This window comes from Rhinatrema bivittatum, chromosome 5, assembly GCF_901001135.1.
Source record: "Rhinatrema bivittatum chromosome 5, aRhiBiv1.1, whole genome shotgun sequence".
Classification (NCBI taxonomy): domain Eukaryota; kingdom Metazoa; phylum Chordata; class Amphibia; order Gymnophiona; family Rhinatrematidae; genus Rhinatrema; species Rhinatrema bivittatum.
This window is the reverse complement of record NC_042619.1, coordinates 357425792-357446359: the sequence shown is the minus strand read 5'-3', so window position 1 is coordinate 357446359 and position 20568 is coordinate 357425792. Positions and strand designations below refer to the sequence as shown.

At 38.9% G+C, this 20568-nt stretch overlaps 1 protein-coding gene across 1 annotated transcript in view; it reads left to right on the top strand.

Annotated features, from left to right (window-relative positions):
• The window catches only part of COL4A2 (collagen type IV alpha 2 chain), a 367855-nt gene that overhangs the window by 214643 nt on the left and 132644 nt on the right, over window positions 1-20568 (top strand). The window contains exons 5-8 of the mRNA XM_029604712.1: window positions 3576-3710; window positions 3805-3849; window positions 6000-6116; window positions 8228-8299. Coding sequence (XP_029460572.1) covers window positions 3576-3710; window positions 3805-3849; window positions 6000-6116; window positions 8228-8299 — 369 coding nt within the window. The remainder of the gene's footprint in view (window positions 1-3575; window positions 3711-3804; window positions 3850-5999; window positions 6117-8227; window positions 8300-20568) is intronic.

Below are 20568 nucleotides of genomic sequence, written 5' to 3'. Positions count from 1 at the left end.
TGAGCGTCTGCTGTCAAACCCGCTGACAGCCGCCGCTCCTGTCCAAAAAGAGACGCTAGGGACGCGCTAGTGTCCCTAGCGTCTCTTTTTGCCGCGGGCCCTAATTTAAATATTTTTATTTATTTATTTATTTATTTATTGTATCGCGCTCAGAGGACACTGGCCTGTGCGCGCGCCGGGAGAGCGGGCTGTGACTCAGTTAAAAGGTGGTTTCCAGTTGCTCTTATTTCCATTTTATCCTCCAGTGACTTCTCTAGTTTGTTTTTCTTCAGTAAATGTTAGGATTTAAAAATCAAGTCTGTCTTCATGTATGAAGCTGAATTAGAGTTTAGCTGTTGATATAGCCATACAGATGACATGCAGAGAGTACAGAATAATATGTTTACTGGTACTTACTGCTCACCCAATTAATTTGGAAAGACTTGGATTGATTAGGAAAAGGTATTCAAGTGATCGCAAAAGCTGCTGTGCCACATTATCTTTGTATAATTTTTATGGCAATTCAATAAAAGGTATTACAGCCTTCAGAAAATTCAGTTTTCCCCAGGATCATTAGGCTACTTAGTACTCTGTCCACAGAATGGAAGCTACCACTATTTGCAATGTGATTTGGCAGTTCAATCAACTGAACAAAGGAAGCTCAGCTTAACAATGACATCTGATCTCTACAGCATGAAAAAAGCAACACAACAAAACATCCTATGCAAAGAATTATGAATTCACAACCTTTAGAGAAACAAAAAAATAACAATTAGTAATACACACCATAGCATATGACAAATATGAAAAACACAGGAAGGTCACATCCAAAGAAGAGACCTATATGATCTTGAAAGTTTGTGTTTTCAAGTAAATTCAAAAGACGTATCACAACTTGCAAAAAACATACATAAAACATAAAAACAATACTAATTCATTAAAAACAACAATCTAAAATAGCATTTTTTTACAAACTTATGTTAATTTTCTTCCAGCTCAAATTAGCGTTCACTCATCTTCTCCATTAAATGTCTTTTTAAACAATTCTGCCTTTATCATTTTTCTGAATCGCAAATAATCTTGTTCTTGACATAGCCGAAGTGGCTTCTCACTCCACATAACTGGGGCTATTATTGAACCTTTTTCTGACTTGCTGGAAATCTCTTACCGAAGGTAGCTTAACAATTCTTCAGAGGATGAGCTTAGTGAGCATGCTGGGGCATAATGTTCTAATTTTACCTGCCAACCTATAAGGATTTTGCATCATAGTTTAATATATCTTAAACTTAATCTGGTATGTAACTGGAAGCCAATGTAATTTCAGCAGGTAAGGTCTAACAGATACCCCCCCATGGTAAATAAAAGATCACTCTCAAAGCAGCATTCTGTATCAATTGAAGCACTTTAACCAAATTTGCTGGCATTCCTATACAGATAGCATTGCAATAGTCTAGATAACTTAAAACCAGAGCCTGAATAATCATTTGAAAACATTCCTTAATGGTCTTTAAACCTTCTATTTGAAGAATGCTTTCTGGGCATCTCTCTTCACCTGTGCCTTCAGTGATAGTGCTGAATCCAATATTACCCCAAATTACCACATTCTGTTTTCACTGGTAATTTGCAATTTTCCAGATTTACAAACATTAATGGGGAGTCTTGGGACTCCCTAACCATAAAAAGTTTGTCTTGCTGCATTAACTACTCTTGAATCAATTTCATAGCTTGATGAAATTGCTGCAACGGTAATTCTCCAAGTTTATTACTCAAAATGAAAAATTGCACTTCATCTGCATAACATTTATACACTAATCCTAACACAGATAACAATCTGCCTAATGGACTCAAATAAATATTAAATAATATCTGGGATAAAACAGACCCTTGTGGTTCCCCTTCATGAACACTTTACCATCCCCAAGTTTCCCATTGCTCTTGACCTTCTGTTTTCTATTGACTAAAAAGGAGGTAAACCATTGAAATATGGTTCCTCCTATTCCAATTTCTTTTAGCCAGCCCAAAAATTTATCATGTGAACTGGCATCAAAGGCCTAAGCGATATTTAATTGGACTAGAATTCCTGATTTGTTAAGGTCCCATGCACAATAAAGTTCATCCAACAAAGAGACCATCAAGATCTCAGTTCCATGCCCCTTTCGAAATCCAAATTGCTGTTTATCATAAATGCCCTGATTCATCACAAACTCTTCTAGTTGCTTTAAGACCCACTTCTCCAAACTCTTACTCAGTGTGCAAAGATTGGAGCAACAGAATGGTTTACAAGTACTTGCTTTAGTATGGACGCAGAGAAGAAGGTCTTAACAAGGGCGGGTTGAGAGGGGCACGTCATCTCTATCACTTCTTTAAGGGGGGGGTGCCAAAGAGAGGCAGATATGCTTTTGTTTCATATATTTGTTCATTTAATAAACCATAGTTGTCCTAAGGTTCAATAATGTCAGATGTAAAAATGTTTACAACTTTTATTTTAAATCATTGCATTATTAGAAAAGGAACCAAACTATTTCATTATTCTGAGCAACAAATCATTTGTAAATTCTAGGGTGATTACAGTTGTAACCCCTAGTTAATACTAAGTAGGATTGAAATTAAAATAATGTTGTTGGCAATGTTATGCCAATTACCTTTATAATAGAGTGTAATTTTATTATAACTTATCTCCCATATATGCACCCCCAGTATATTTCCTATAGGAGAAACGTATACCAATGTTAAAGATTTTGTTAATTTGTATGTAATTTTTTTTGTATGGAATGTTTACAGGAAAATGTTTTCCTATTTTCTGAACAGTGAGAATTGTCTTACGTTTTGAATGGAAAAATTAATCAAGTGCAAATAAAAAAAAAAAAAAAAGAAAAGGAAAGGAACCAAACTGAAATGCATCTCAAAACCCCAAAATATCTCCCAAACAACTCTCAAAGAGCATTCGACGTCTCACTGCAGAGCCAAATATAGAAACCCTAAGAGTGGAGAACCTTGTTCTGTATTGCTTTTGCTTAAAGATTCCTACAAAATCACAAGGGAAGTTCACCTCCCTTATTCCAGAAAAAGATACTGAAACTAGTAAATGTATCCAAAGAAATATGATCATGTTTGCATATTATTATTCCAATTTATAATTATTTTTATTCTGTACTGAAAATAATTACCATTCTTACTAACAGGTGCAGGAAAGGAAGTGCTATGTACAGATGGGTAAAGCATTATCCCGCTCCAAAATAATCCTAGTTTGTATTTAAATACATTCTCTGGGAAGACCTCATTTCTTTTTCTCCAGCAAACATCCCCAACTATACTTCTGGACACCTTTCCTGCTAAAGAGTCATTAGTTCCTGATTTTGGTTCTGTTCTCTGCATTTATTTCCCATTTGAATTACTTCTCTTGTTTTATCTACGATTTGGTTTTTTGTTCTCTGTATTTCCTCTTATCAGTTCATTGTAAGCCAGCATGATGTGCCTTACGAATGTCGGCATAGAAAAGCCTTTAAATAAATAAATAAATAAATAAATAAATAAATAAATAAAATAAAATTTTGAAGAGCTTTCTGATACAATAGTCTTCTTTTTTTTTTTTACAGGGTCAACCAGGTCCTCTTGGACCGCAGGGATTCCCTGGGCCACCAGGTTTAACAGGAATCCCCGGTTTACCTGGGCGCAAAGGTGATAAAGGTGAACGGGGACATCCAGGAATTACTGGACCAAAAGGAGATGCAGTAAGCTTCAATAACTTTTAAATATATTTCTAAATATATTCTCTTGTGTTATTCAAAATATATTGATGTTTTCATTCATTATTTTATATTTAAGGGACAAAGAGGCGTTACAGGTTTCAAAGGAGCTGATGGTGTTCCCGTAAGTAACAACTAAATGAAAAGGAGAAAGACTCATTGTTTGACCCTAAAATAATACACAGGTTCTTCCCCTTACAAAGGAACTATGTCTAATGATCCACCATTTTGTGTAGTGTGTTTATACCATACACAAATGATGCTTAGACTAAAAAATATATACATAATTAACTTCTGGTGTAGCGCCTTCTGGCAATTTGATATGACTTGAATGTCATTGACTGCCCATAAAGTTGATGGCCCAATGATATCAGTAAATTGCAAAACGTTAGTGTGGAGTAAATATGGATCACATAAAAGAGCACGTAGCAGAAAGAAGGGTGTGAAACCAGGCATTAGTGCTGTTTCAAGTGGAATAAAATTACAACAGTGCAAAAGTTTTGTCAAGGCAACAGCTTTATATGATGAACTTCAGAGGAGTATCAAAAGTACAATCCCCCAAAACGACCATGTTTCGCTGTAGGGGCGGCATCCGGAGGGACCTATGAAGAACAATTTCCAAAGGGTATTATCCAAATTAAAGATGATTATGTATGTGTTTTTAAAGGGGAGGCATCTGCATATGGCTTATAGGTTCACAAATTCAATAGAGTGCTTGAAAGAGATGCAACATTTCTACAAGTGTCAGGTAATGGCGCAACTCCAAAATTCAGCAGAGGCTTGATCTTATAGTCCATTTGTTAGGGCTCTAAACATCTCTTCACAAGGCTTCTTCTTGTAATCTGTTTATAAGGCTCAACAAAGGCCTATATTTCACCCATGATCGGGCTTCATCAAGAGTTCAATCTTATTAAGCAATGCACTAACAATGTGCCAAGGCTTGAACATGCAGTTTGTAGGAGACAGCTGTATCAACAATTTTTCAGTTTCACATAAGCGTACCTCAATATAACGTTATTCATCTCAAAGAATAGTACTGAATGGTGGTATCAAAGTATTTGAAAATGAAAGCCCAATATGACATTCTTCTATATTATGAACTGCTTTATCTTTAAACAGCATACCTTTAAGTTGACCTGTAGAGAGACAAGTTCATGCCGTCCTCTGAAGCAGCATTATGCAGTTTAAAGATTTGAGTGGTTCTTAATATTCAGAGGGATGAATCAGTCCAGTTCACTGTTGTTACTTGGAAGATTGCAAACACGTAGTGAAACATGTAAATTACAAACACCCCCTACAGAATCATTTGTACACCAAGCTCCATGTTTTGTAAGCATAATGGAGCATAAATGATACTTCCAGTCTTCATAAGCAAGCTGTCTTTACCATGAAACATGGAGATTTTGTCTTATTGATCTGTGACTTTTGTATAAATGGGAGTTTTCTAGCTAGAGCTAGTTAGTTTATCATCTATGATCATCATCTCTATCTCTTCAGAGATACAATTACATGCAGTGTGTTCATAATGGGGTAGATTTTCAGAGCCCTGCTCGCCTAAATCCGCCCAAAACCGGGCGGATTTAGGCGAGCAGGGCCCTGCGCGCCGGGAAGCCTATTTTACATAGGCCTCCCGGCGCGCGCAGAGCCCCGGGACTCGCGTAAGTCCCGGGGTTCTCGGAGGGGGGCGTGTCGGGGGCGTGTCGGGGGGCGGGCCCGGTCGTCGCGGCGTTCCGGGGGCGTGTCGGCAGCGTTTTGGGGGCGGGTACGGGGCGTGGCTATGGCCCGGGGGCGTGGCCGCGCCCTCCGTACCCGCCCCCAGGTCGCGGCCCGGCGCGCAGCAGGCCCGCTGGCGCGCGGGGATTTACGTCTCCCTCCGGGAGGCGTAAATCCCCCGACAAAGGTAAGGGGGGGGTGTAGACAGGGCCGGGCGGGTGGGTTAGGTAGGGGAAGGGAGGGGAAGGTGAGGGGAGGGCAAAGGAAAGTTCCCTCCAAGGCCGCTCCGATTTCGGAGCGGCCTTGGAGGGAACGGGGGGAGGCAGCGCGGCTCGGCGCGCGCAGGCTATACAAAATCGATAGCCTTGCGCGCGCCGATCCAGGATTTTAGTGGATACGCGCGGCTCCGCGCGTATCTACTAAAATCCAGCGTACTTTTGCTTGAGTCTGATGCGCAAGCAAAAGTAGGCTGATCGCGCTTCTTTTAAAATCTACCCCAATGTATATGCCTGTTCTAAGTGGCACTGTCATCACATATTTACAACTGATTATCTTTTGTAGGGTCATCCGGGCCAAGGTGGATCAAGAGGTAAACCAGGTCATGATGGTTGCAATGGCACAAAAGGCGATGCTGGTGATCAGGGAATCGGTGGTTCCAGCGGTTCACCTGGGTTATCTGTAAGTAGCTAATAGTGGGTTTTCATGAATAGTAGTTCTTGGGGAGTTGTGAAATGTTTTGAAAAAAAATAGACTTCTAGTAGCCATTTTTCATCAGCATCTCTGACAGCAGGCAGAAGCTGGCAGCAAGTCAATTTATTGTGAAGAGCTGTGAGTAGTGAATGATCAGAGAGAAGGTGACAGGATTGGTTTCAGTGAGTTGTGAAGGGTACATCACTGATTACTTTTTAGAGCATTGTGGAACAAATGATTAAATAGTGTGGTTTATCAGGCTCTTAAATATTGTTTAGAAAATACAAAAATGGGAAATTTTACATATCCGGGAGGGCAATGTACTAAGGTACAATAACATGCCATTTTTGCTTGTTAATTATCTCTCATTAACAGCCCATGTTAATGGTATGCTAATCAATTATGAGCTAAATCTCTCATGTTAAACTTAGTGCAATGCTAACATTAACACAAAAAAATATAACTATACTTTCTCAAGCTGTAGCAAATATTTTTGCATTAATGGTTGTGCATCAATATTCTCATGTTTTAATGCATGTTATTTAACTTGCATTCATAGGTAATGAACAGATTTGCATAATTATCCAGCTCATTACCTATGTTGTGCTGACATTCACAAAAGCAAAATAACACCATTACAAACACTTAAAATGTGTATGATTGCTGTAACACGTTAACAGCGCTTTTAGGATTAACTATATCTCTAACAGCACAGCTTAGTGTAACCGCCTCTAGGGGGCCAATGTAATAAAACCTGTGATAAAATCAGTTAGATTTTAGCATAGGTTTTAATTAGCACAGGTTTTATGTACATTAAAATTGGTGATCACTGTAGGATGCAGCAAGTTGACATGCAAATAGACCTCATGTAAAAAAAAGGACGCTAAACTTTTTTTTACTTCCTTGCTCTATTTGCATGTCAACCCATGCTAAAAAAAAAATAAAAAGTTTCCTAATGTGGCCAGATCAGCCTTGTGAGTTGACCCTGACATGTTCTCCCTCCATCCCTCCCCACCCCATAAAACTGCTTCCAGATCTGGCCAGACACCCTTCGGTCCTCCGACCACTTATCTCTCCTTCCCTTCCTCTCATCTTAGACCAGCAGTAGTCATCTTTCTGCAACCCCATTATGCTCGCCCTGGAAAAAAAACAAAAAAACATGCCATGGAACTGAAGGCAGTCCCCCTATCTCCTTCCAGGAGCCCCTGCCATAGAAGCCCAGAGGCTGTCCTTTTAGAATTCTTGAAAGGGGATTGGTCCTTTCACTGACATGTGTCAGTGAAAGGACCAATAGAAGACCAGTGAGGGAGTAGCCCTGCCGGTAGAGGTAGGGGCTCCGGGGAGGAGAGAGGGGACTGTCTTCAGTTCGTTTTTTGTTTTGGTTTTTTTTACAAGAAGAGCATAATGAGGTCGGAGGAGGGCGACTACTGCTGGACGAAGATGAGAGGGCAGGAAGGAGGAACGGAGGTCCAAAGGGCCTGGGACTCGGAGTATCTGGCCAGTTGGGAGCAGTTTTACATGCTTGGGATGGAGGAAGGGAGGGCAGATACAGCCTCTGAGCAGGCATTAGATTTCCCACGATAGGAAAAGACCCGTTAGGCAGCCTACTCACTAGCGCGCCTCCTTGCATTGCAGGGTAATAGCTTATTAGGCTATTACCCTGCAATTTGCATGCACCCACGCTAAGCTTGCCGCAGGTTTTTTTAGTGCGGGTTTTTATGGCACTAAAAACCCTTTTTTGCATACCAGGGCTATGTTAGCACAAAAAAAACCTGACTAAAACGCAAGTAAAAACCCACGTTAGGCTTAGTGCTGCTTATTACATTGGCCCATAGGTCTCTAGTGTCAGGACATAGATTCCACAGCCAATTCTTTTTTAATAAATTGTAGTGTGTGTGTGTGCGCTAAAGTTGCATGTAAATTTCAGTTTTTCCTAACAAAATGGCAAGTGAGCTTATGCTGCATCTACACAGAATCAGAGATTGCTATTGTTGTGTCGATAGTTTACAAATTGTTGGGGTTTTTTTTTTAATTTTGAGTAACAAAGCTGTTCTTGAGAGTAAAACATGTAAAAAAAAAAATTTTTTTTTCTATTGTAGGGTTACCCGGGCACAAAAGGGCAGAAAGGCGAACCCTTCCTAGTGACCCTTGAACTGATGAACAAACTCAGGGTAAGCATCTGACAGCTGTAAATAGATTTGTTCAAAGAGTGTTGAATCTTGAAACTTACCCCGCTTGGTTTCCTCCCCAGATAGGGCACAAAGCCAGTGATGAAACAGCCTTTCAGTTTCAAAACATAACATTTATAAAGTTGCCTGAAGATCTATAATTGCTGGCAGGTTTGTTTTTCATGCATGCATACAAAAGTTAAAATAGTGGAAACTTTAAGGAAATCAAGATTGTGTTTTCCTTAAGGGAGTAAACGGAGCCAGATATCACAGAATTAACTGCTCACCAGGCAGTGCCAGTCTATCATCATTTTAAATTTGCAATAGTCTTTTATACACGTTAAACATAGCTTGCACAATTTTCCCCCCTCCCCTCTCTCATCCCCTACGTTTGCTGGTACTTTTCCTTCATGTGCCTCTCAGACATCATATATTATGCTTACTCAGTAGTTCTTTTGTTCTTGTAGCTTCCCATATTGGCACCTTCTTATCAGGAATTCACTCATGCCATTCTCATCCTCACTTGTTCTGTCTCTGGGCTGACAATTACAATTATTTCTCTTCTGGCCTTTTTATTTCAGTTACTAGTCAACATGGGGCAGTTTTCTTAAAGCAGTAATTAACGCAAACCCTCATTTCCCTCTTGATGATTGGAACAATCATCACCCAGGGCCATGCAACTGTCTTAGGTTGTCAGAGGGCGTACTCTGAACTTACCCGTCATTGTCAAGACTCATCCTGAGGAGGTCCCTTTCAAGGGAAGCTGCTGTATCAAGGGAAGCATAGAGTTTCTTTGTCGTACCTGAACTCTGAACATTGACCGTGTTCAAGGTGATAGGAGATGTTGTTTGGGCCCATAAACAATAAACAGTTAAGCAAACACATACACACTACTATCACAACCATAAGAAGGACCAGAGCAAACCACAAGAAACCCCTGCCAATTTCCCCTAGGGATGTGACCCAGTTTACCAGCTGTTCCCATCAGGTAGACCAATGGTCATATTTGGGGACAGATGCTACTGCTTTGGCGCGGGTGACCAAATCCATCACTAATTCAGAATTATCATCAACAGAAACACAACATTGTCCTTTTACAATAGCACATACTCTGCCTTGGGATAATAACAGATAATCATTCATGCATATGGTTGTGATAATTCATTAATAGTTTTGTTAAAAGCATACTCATAAGCCATAACTTCTAAAATGGCTTGTAAGCGCTGTATTTTTGTGCCATAAATTGAAAAAGGAACCCCTGTAACTAATGGAATGACACCTGTAATGGCTAACCCTACATATTGGCCTTAAGAATTATACATCCCTCCTGAACCTTGAATGTGATCAGACCAGCTTCCATAGATAAAGGTAAAGGAGAACATATCAAGCAATCATTTAGCTGACTCAGCAAGTAAATGCATATACGTATTGGAAGCTATAGGATTGGAAAATGCTACAAAATGCTTGGAATGTAGGGACTAATAAAAGAAAATGCATTAATTCAGACTGTATCATTCATTTGAAAATCTAAATAATGGCATCTGCAAATAGGTATCTAACTAGATATTGACTTAGGTATCTCATAAAAATATTTTTGTTATGACAATCAGTTATCACATGTCAAATAAAGGTGCATTGTAAAACAAAGGAAACAGCATCTAGGTAAGGCCACCTCCCCCCCCCCCCCCCCCCCCCCCAACAGCAAGAAAAATATAAAGAAAAGATCAGGTATAAAATATGAGCACTTCAGTCCATATAATGAAGGGTGCAAGATGACTTCTGTGCAAAGGATGGAAAGGATGGGTTGATTTCTGAAATCAGTGACACGTGGCATATACAGTTCTCCCAGTATGGTGTATTTTTTACATCGGAGCATAGCTTCTTAACTCATTATTAGATGTATATGTTATGAATTAAAGCCTAATATAAGAGCAAAACAAATTCAAATTAATCATTGAGAAGATTCCATTATGGACATAACTCCCTGCATCTAGTAATCCCTACTTATATACCATTACTATAATATTCCCACTTTATTATTAGGTAACATGCAATAGTCAGACCCACAAACAAGTGTTCAGACATTACATAGAAACATATATTTCACTGAGCTGACACATAAACTCATTCATTGCATTCTTCAGGTGTCATGATACACAAATAACACAAAAAGACTAACAACAATTTACACATATTTGAGCTAAAAAAAATTAGACCAAAAAGTGTTCGGATCAATCCAAAATAAAACAAAAGTCAGACTTAAAATAGATCTGCTTAAAAATGAAAAGAAATCAAACTGGGAAAGAATGTCATCTTCAAGCGTTACATCTCACATTGCCAACCTGGAGAAATATAAAGTCTGGCATACAACAAAATTAAAGTGAGATTACAGTTCCATTGAAGCTAACATAAGAACATAAGAAAATGCCATACTGGGTCAGACCAAGGGTCCATCAAGCCCAGCATCCTGTTTCCAACAGTGGCCAATCCAGGCCATAAGAACCTGGCAAGTACCCAAAAACTAAGTCTATTCCATGTAACCATTGCTAATGGCAGTGGCTATTCTCTAAGTGAACCTAATAGCAGGTAATGGACTTCTCCTCCAAGAACTTATCCAATCCTTTTTTAAACACAGCTATACTACCTGCACGAACCACATTCTCTGGCAACAAATTCCAGAGTTTAATTGTGCGTTGAGTAAAAAAGAACTTTCTCCGATTAGTTTTAAATGTGCCCCATGCTAACTTCATGGAGTGTCCCCTAGTCCTTCTACTATCTGAAAGAGTAAATAACCGATTCACATCTACCCGTTCTAGACCTCTCATGATTTTAAACACCTCTATCATATCCCCCCTCAGTCGTCTCTTCTCCAAGCTGAAAAGTCCTAATCTCTTTAGTCTTTCCTCATAGGGGAGTTGTTCCATTCCCCTTATCATTTTGGTAGCCCTTCTCTGTACCTTCTCCATCACAATTATATCTTTTTTGAGATGCGGCGACCAGAATTGTACACAGTATTCAAGGTGCGGTCTCACCATGGAGCGATACAGAGGCATTATGACATTTTCCGTTTTATTCATCATTCCTTTTCTAATAATTCCCAACATTCTGTTTGCTTTTTTGACTGCCGCAGCACACTGAACCGACGATTTCAATGTGTTATCCACTATGACACCTAGATCTCTTTCTTGGGTTGTAGCACCTAATATGGAACCCAACATCGTGTAATTATAGCATGGGTTATTTTTCCCTATATGCATCACCTTGCACTTTTCCACATTAAATTTCATCTGCCATTTGGATGCCCAATTTTCCAGTCTCACAAGGTCTTCCTGCAATTTATCACAATCTGCTTGTGATTTAACTACTCTGCACAATTTTGTGTCATCTGCAAATTTGATTATCTCACTCGTCGTATTTCTTTCCAGATCATTTATAAATATATTGAACAGTAAGGGTCCCAATACAGATCCCTGAGGCACTCCACTGTCCACTCCCTTCCACTGAGAAAATTGCCCATTTAATCCTACTCTCTGTTTCCTGTCTTTTAGCCAGTTTGCAATCCACGAAAGGACATCGCCACCTATCCCATGACTTTTTACTTTTCCTAGAAGCCTCTCATGAGGAACTTTGTCAAACGCCTTCTGAAAATCCAAGTATACTATATCTACCGGTTCACCTTTATCCACATGTTTATTAACTCCTTCAAAAAAGTGAAGCAGATTTGTGAGGCAAGACTTGCCCTGGGTAAAGCCATGCTGACTTTGTTCCATTAAACCATGTCTTTCTATATGTTCTGTGATTTTGATGTTTAGAACACTTTCCACTATTTTTCCTGGCACTGAAGTCAGGCTAACCGGTCTGTAGTTTCCCGGATCGCCCCTGGAGCCCTTTTTAAATATTGGGGTTACATTTGCTATCCTCCAGTCTTCAGGTACAATGGATGATTTTAATGATAAGTTACAAATTTTTACTAATAGGTCTGAAATTTCATTTTTTAGTTCCTTCAGAACTCTGGGGTGTATACCATCCGGTCCAGGTGATTTACTACTCTTCAGTTTGTCAATCAGGCCTACCACATCTTCTAGGTTCACCGTGATTTGATTCAGTCCATCTGAATCATTACCCATGAAAACCTTCTCCATTACGGGTACCTCCCCAACATCCTCTTCAGTAAACACCGAAGCAAAGAAATCATTTAATCTTTCCGCGATGGCCTTATCTTCTCTAAGTGCCCCTTTAACCCCTCGATCATCTAACGGTCCAACTGACTCCCTCACAGGCTTTCTGCTTCGGATATATTTTAAAAAGTTTTTACTGTGAGTTTTTGCCTCTACAGCCAACTTCTTTTCAAATTCTCTCTTAGCCTGTCTTATCAATGTCTTACATTTAACTTGCCAATGTTTATGCTTTATCCTATTTTCTTCTGTTGGATCCTTCTTCCAATTTTTGAATGAAGATCTTTTGGCTAAAATAGCTTCTTTCACCTCCCCTTTTAACCATGCCGGTAATCGTTTTGCCTTCTTTCCACCTTTCTTAATGTGTGGAATACATCTGGACTGTGCTTCTAGAATGGTATTTTTTAACAATGACCACGCCTCTTGGACATTTTTTACTTTTGTAGCTGCTCCTTTCAGTTTTTTTCTAACAATTTTTCTCATTTTATCAAAGTTTCCCTTTTGAAAGTTTAGCACGAGAGCTTTGGATTTGCACACTGTTCCTTTTCCAGTCATTAAATCAAATCTGATCATATTATGATCACTATTGCCAAGCGGCCCCACCACCGTTACCTCTCTCACCAAGTCCTGTGCTCCACTGAGAATTAGATCTAAAATTGCTCCCTCTCTCGTCGGTTCCTGAACCATTTGCTCCATAAAGCTATCATTTATTCCATCCAGGAACGTTATCTCTCTAGCGTGACTCGATGATACATTTACCCAGTCTATATTGGGGTAATTGAAGTCTCCCATTATTACTGCACTACCAATTTGGTTGGCTTCCCTAATTTCTCTTAGCATTTCACTGTCCATCTCACCATCTTGACCAGGTGGACGGTAGTATACCCCTATCACTGTAGTCTTCCCTGATACACAAGGGATTTCTACCCATAAAGATTCAATTTTGTATTTAGTCTCATGCAGGATGTTTATCCTGTTGGACTCTATGCCATCCCGGACATAAAGCGCCACACCTCCTCCCGACTGCTCCTCTCTGTCATTGCGATATAATTTGTACCCCGGTATAGCACTGTCCCATTGGTTATCCTCTTTCCACCATGTCTCTGAGATGCCAATTAAGTCTATGTCATCATTTACTGCTATACATTCTAATTCTCCCATCTTACTTCTTAGACTTCTGGCATTAGCATACAAACATTTCAAAGTTTGTTTTTTGATTGTATTTTTATTCTGCTTTTTAATTGATAGGGATAAGTTAGAATTTTTTAGCTCAGGTGAGTTTTTAGTTACAGGCATTTGGACTACTTTTCTAATTATTGGAACCTCACTGTCAGATGCCCTAATTCTAGTGCATCATTAGTATCCTTTAAAGATACATCTCTCCGAACCATGCGCTGCTGAGCGACTGTCGGCTTTCCCCTTTGTTCTAGTTTAAAAGCTGCTCTATCTCCTTTTTAAGGGTTAGCGCCAGCAGTCTGGTTCCATCCTGGTTAAGGTGGAGCCCATCCCTTCGGAAGAGACTCCCCCTTCCCCAAAAGGTTCCCCAGTTCCTAACAAAACTGAATCCCTCTTCCTTGCACCATCGTCTCATCCACGCATTGAGACTCCGGAGCTCTGCCTGCCTCTGGTGACCTGCGCGTGGAACAGGGAGCATTTCAGAGAATGCTACCCTGGAGGTTCTGGATTTAATCTTTCTACCTAAGAGCCTAAATTTGGCTTCCAGAACCTCCCTCCCACATTTTCCTATGTCGTTGGTGCCCACGTGTACCACGACAGCCGGCTCCTCCCCAGCACTGTCTAAAATCCTATCTAGGTGACGCGTGAGGTCCGCCACCTTCGCACCAGGTAGGCATGTTACCAGGCGATCCTCACGCCCACCAGCCACCCAGCTATCTACATTCCTAATAATCGAATCACCAACTATGACGGCCGACCTAACCCTTCCCTCCTGGGCAGTAGGCCTTGGGGAGATATCCTCAGTGCGAAAGGACAATGCATCACCTAGAGAGCAGGTCCTTGCTACAGGATCCTTTCCTGCTACATCTGGTTGGTGCTCTCCCATTATGAGACCTTCTTCCTCCAAGGCAGCACCAGGGCTGCCAGTCTGAAGTTGGGACTGGACTACTATGTCCCTGAAGGTCTCATCTATATACCTCTCTGTCTCCCTCAGCTCCTCCAGGTCTGCCACTCTAGCCTCCAGAGATCGGACTCGTTCTCTGAGAGCCAGGAGCTCTTTGCATCGCGTGCACATGTACAACTTCTCACCGGTGGGTAAAAAATCATACATGTGACACTCGATGCAAAAGACTGGGAAGCCCCCCTCTTGCTGCTGGACTGCTGCCTTCATCTCAATTTTGATCAGTTCCTAGTTAAGTTTTAGGTTGCTATGGGAGTAGGAATGTGTCTAAGTTCCTTTAAATGTATTAGTGAATTCACTATATGTCTGGTAGTGGCCTACTGGGGTCTGATCGAATTCTCAATAAAGTTTTTGTTGATGGGGTTTTTTTTTTTGTTTTTTGGGTTTTTTTTTGTGCAAGTGGCACCTGCCTATAAATTAAGGGATGAGCTTGGGGTGGGTGGGCGAGGGGTGGGAGGGTTGGGAATTACAAACAGCCTAACTTTAGTTAGTCAGCCTGAGTGACTCACAGCTCCCTTGATTAACAAATGTTGTTCCCTATTCAAACCTAATCACACTACCTCAACACCTTTCCAAGGTGAGTAACTGAGCTGAAATATTCAACTTTTTTACTTTGGTATATACTGCTCCTAGCTTATTTCTAGCTTCTGGCTACTTTTTTGTTGGGGTTTTTTTTTTTTGGTTTTCAATACAATGCACTCAGTTATTTATTAAATAAAACACTTAGCTCTTTAAAAGTCTGGAGGACACTTTAATAGTCAGGCAGACTTTTTAAAAAATAAACACACTACCTACTGCTACCTTATTGACTGACTATTTAAAAATGCAAACAGTCTAACTTGTTTTATTTACTGACTGACTATTAAAGGCACAAACACACAAACACACTAAATAATATTCCCAAATAGTTAACTTTGCCCCAATACTTTTAAAAAAGTCAATGTCAATGTCCCAAGCAAAAACTTACTGATTCCTTTCAGCCACCAGCAAGGTGATCCTCTCCTCTCAGTGTTTCCACTGGAATGTGGGTTACTGAGCTCTTTCCTTCTAATTTATAATGTGCTTCTAAAGTAAATTAGTGCAAAATAATCCCTTAGGAGATGTACACTTCAGTTAGATTTCCTGAGTGACCTTTCAGTTAGATTTCCTGCGTGACCTTTCAGTTAGATTTCCTGAGTGACTCACTGCTGTGCTGATTAACAAAGAATAGCACCTATTCACAAATACACAATAGTACCTATTAACAAAACACACAATCTTCACACTTAGTTAGTCAGCCTGAGTGACTCACAGCTCCCTTGATTAACAAATGTTGTTCCCTATTCAAACCTAATCACACTACCTCAACACCTTTCCAAGGTGAGTAACTGAGCTGAAATATTCAACTTTTTTACTTTGGTATATACTGCTCCTAGCTTATTTCTAGCTTCTGGCTACTTTTTTGTTGGGGGTTTTTTTTTTTTTTTTTGTGGTTTTTTTTGGTTTTCAATACAATGCACTCAGTTATTTATTAAATAAAACACTTAGCTCTTTAAAAGTCTGGAGGACACTTTAATAGTCAGGCAGACTTTTTAAAAAATAAACACACTACCTACTGCTACCTTATTGACTGACTATTTAAAAATGCAAACAGTCTAACTTGTTTTATTTACTGACTGACTATTAAAGGCACAAACACACAAACACACTAAATAATATTCCCAAATAGTTAACTTTGCCCCAATACTTTTAAAAAAGTCAATGTCAATGTCCCAAGCAAAAACTTACTGATTCCTTTCAGCCACCAGCAAGGTGATCCTCTCCTCTCAGTGTTTCCACTGGAATGTGGGTTACTGAGCTCTTTCCTTCTAATTTATAATGTGCTTCTAAAGTAAATTAGTGCAAAATAATCCCTTAGGAGATGTACACTTCAGTTAGATTTCCTGAGTGACCTTTCAGTTAGATTTCCTGCGTGACCTTTCAGTTAGATTTCCTGAGTGACTCACTGCTGTGCTGATTAACAAAGAATAGCACCTATTCACAAATACACAATAGTACCTATTAACAAAACACACAATCTTCACACTTAGTTAGTCAGCCTGAGTGACTCACAGCTCCCTTGATTAACAAATGTTGTTCCCTATTCAAACCTAATCACACTACCTCAACACCTTTCCAAGGTGAGTAACTGAGCTGAAATATTCAACTTTTTTACTTTGGTATATACTGCTCCTAGCTTATTTCTAGCTTCTGGCTACTTTTTTGTTGGGGTTTTTTTTTTTTTTTTTTGTGGTTTTTTTTTGGTTTTCAATACAATGCACTCAGTTATTTATTAAATAAAACACTTAGCTCTTTAAAAGTCTGGAGGACACTTTAATAGTCAGGCAGACTTTTTAAAAAATAAACACACTACCTACTGCTACCTTATTGACTGACTATTTAAAAATGCAAACAGTCTAACTTGTTTTATTTACTGACTGACTATTAAAGGCACAAACACACAAACACACTAAATAATATTCCCAAATAGTTAACTTTGCCCCAATACTTTTAAAAAAGTCAATGTCAATGTCCCAAGCAAAAACTTACTGATTCCTTTCAGCCACCAGCAAGGTGATCCTCTCCTCTCAGTGTTTCCACTGGAATGTGGGTTACTGAGCTCTTTCCTTCTAATTTATAATGTGCTTCTAAAGTAAATTAGTGCAAAATAATCCCTTAGGAGATGTACACTTCAGTTAGATTTCCTGAGTGACCTTTCAGTTAGATTTCCTGCGTGACCTTTCAGTTAGATTTCCTGAGTGACTCACTGCTGTGCTGATTAACAAAGAATAGCACCTATTCACAAATACACAATAGTACCTATTAACAAAACACACAATCTTCACACTTAGTTAGTCAGCCTGAGTGACTCACAGCTCCCTTGATTAACAAATGTTGTTCCCTATTCAAACCTAATCACACTACCTCAACACCTTTCCAAGGTGAGTAACTGAGCTGAAATATTCAACTTTTTTACTTTGGTATATACTGCTCCTAGCTTATTTCTAGCTTCTGGCTACTTTTTTGTTGGGGTTTTTTTTTTTGGTTTTCAATACAATGCACTCAGTTATTTATTAAATAAAACACTTAGCTCTTTAAAAGTCTGGAGGACACTTTAATATTCAGGCAGACTTTTTAAAAAATAAACACACTACCTACTGCTACCTTATTGACTGACTATTTAAAAATGCAAACAGTCTAACTTGTTTTATTTACTGACTGACTATTAAAGGCACAAACACACAAACACACTAAATAATATTCCCAAATAGTTAACTTTGCCCCAATACTTTAAAAAAGTCAATGTCAATGTCCCAAGCAAAAACTTACTGATTCCTTTCAGCCACCAGCAAGGTGATCCTCTCCTCTCAGTGTTTCCACTGGAATGTGGGTTACTGAGCTCTTTCCTTCTAATTTATAATGTGCTTCTAAAGTAAATTAGTGCAAAATAATCCCTTAGGAGATGTACACTTCAGTTAGATTTCCTGAGTGACCTTTCAGTTAGATTTCCTGCGTGACCTTTCAGTTAGATTTCCTGAGTGACTCACTGCTGTGCTGATTAACAAAGAATAGCACCTATTCACAAATACACAATAGTACCTATTAACAAAACACACAATCTTCACACTTAGTTAGTCAGCCTGAGTGACTCACAGCTCCCTTGATTAACAAATGTTGTTCCCTATTCAAACCTAATCACACTACCTCAACACCTTTCCAAGGTGAGTAACTGAGCTGAAATATTCAACTTTTTTACTTTGGTATATACTGCTCCTAGCTTATTTCTAGCTTCTGGCTACTTTTTTGTTGGGGGTTTTTTTTTTTTTTTTTTTGGTTTTTTTTGGTTTTCAATACAATGCACTCAGTTATTTATTAAATAAAACACTTAGCTCTTTAAAAGTCTGGAGGACACTTTAATAGTCAGGCAGACTTTTTAAAAAATAAACACACTACCTACTGCTACCTTATTGACTGACTATTTAAAAATGCAAACAGTCTAACTTGTTTTATTTACTGACTGACTATTAAAGGCACAAACACACAAACACACTAAATAATATTCCCAAATAGTTAACTTTGCCCCAATACTTTTAAAAAAGTCAATGTCAATGTCCCAAGCAAAAACTTACTGATTCCTTTCAGCCACCAGCAAGGTGATCCTCTCCTCTCAGTGTTTCCACTGGAATGTGGGTTACTGAGCTCTTTCCTTCTAATTTATAATGTGCTTCTAAAGTAAATTAGTGCAAAATAATCCCTTAGGAGATGTACACTTCAGTTAGATTTCCTGAGTGACCTTTCAGTTAGATTTCCTGCGTGACCTTTCAGTTAGATTTCCTGAGTGACTCACTGCTGTGCTGATTAACAAAGAATAGCACCTATTCACAAATACACAATAGTACCTATTAACAAAACACACAATCTTCACACTTAGTTAGTCAGCCTGAGTGACTCACAGCTCCCTTGATTAACAAATGTTGTTCCCTATTCAAACCTAATCACACTACCTCAACACCTTTCCAAGGTGAGTAACTGAGCTGAAATATTCAACTTTTTTACTTTGGTATATACTGCTCCTAGCTTATTTCTAGCTTCTGGCTACTTTTTTGTTGGGGTTTTTTTTTTTTTTTTTTGTGGTTTTTTTTGGTTTTCAATACAATGCACTCAGTTATTTATTAAATAAAACACTTAGCTCTTTAAAAGTCTGGAGGACACTTTAATAGTCAGGCAGACTTTTTAAAAAATAAACACACTACCTACTGCTACCTTATTGACTGACTATTTAAAAATGCAAACAGTCTAACTTGTTTTATTTACTGACTGACTATTAAAGGCACAAACACACAAACACACTAAATAATATTCCCAAATAGTTAACTTTGCCCCAATACTTTTAAAAAGTCAATGTCAATGTCCCAAGCAAAAACTTACTGATTCCTTTCAGCCACCAGCAAGGTGATCCTCTCCTCTCAGTGTTTCCACTGGAATGTGGGTTACTGAGCTCTTTCCTTCTAATTTATAATGTGCTTCTAAAGTAAATTAGTGCAAAATAATCCCTTAGGAGATGTACACTTCAGTTAGATTTCCTGAGTGACCTTTCAGTTAGATTTCCTGCGTGACCTTTCAGTTAGATTTCCTGAGTGACTCACTGCTGTGCTGATTAACAAAGAATAGCACCTATTCACAAATACACAATAGTACCTATTAACAAAACACACAATCTTCACACTTAGTTAGTCAGCCTGAGTGACTCACAGCTCCCTTGATTAACAAATGTTGTTCCCTATTCAAACCTAATCACACTACCTCAACACCTTTCCAAGGTGAGTAACTGAGCTGAAATATTCAACTTTTTTACTTTGGTATATACTGCTCCTAGCTTATTTCTAGCTTCTGGCTACTTTTTTGTTGGGGTTTTTTTTTTTTTTTTTTGTGGTTTTTTTTGGTTTTCAATACAATGCACTCAGTTATTTATTAAATAAAACACTTAGCTCTTTAAAAGTCTGGAGGACACTTTAATAGTCAGGCAGACTTTTTTAAAAAATAAACACACTACCTACTGCTACCTTATTGACTGACTATTTAAAAATGCAAACAGTCTAACTTGTTTTATTTACTGACTGACTATTAAAGGCACAAACACACAAACACACTAAATAATATTCCCAAATAGTTAACTTTGCCCCAATACTTTTAAAAAAGTCAATGTCAATGTCCCAAGCAAAAACTTACTGATTCCTTTCAGCCACCAGCAAGGTGATCCTCTCCTCTCAGTGTTTCCACTGGAATGTGGGTTACTGAGCTCTTTCCTTCTAATTTATAATGTGCTTCTAAAGTAAATTAGTGCAAAATAATCCCTTAGGAGATGTACACTTCAGTTAGATTTCCTGAGTGACCTTTCAGTTAGATTTCCTGCGTGACCTTTCAGTTAGATTTCCTGAGTG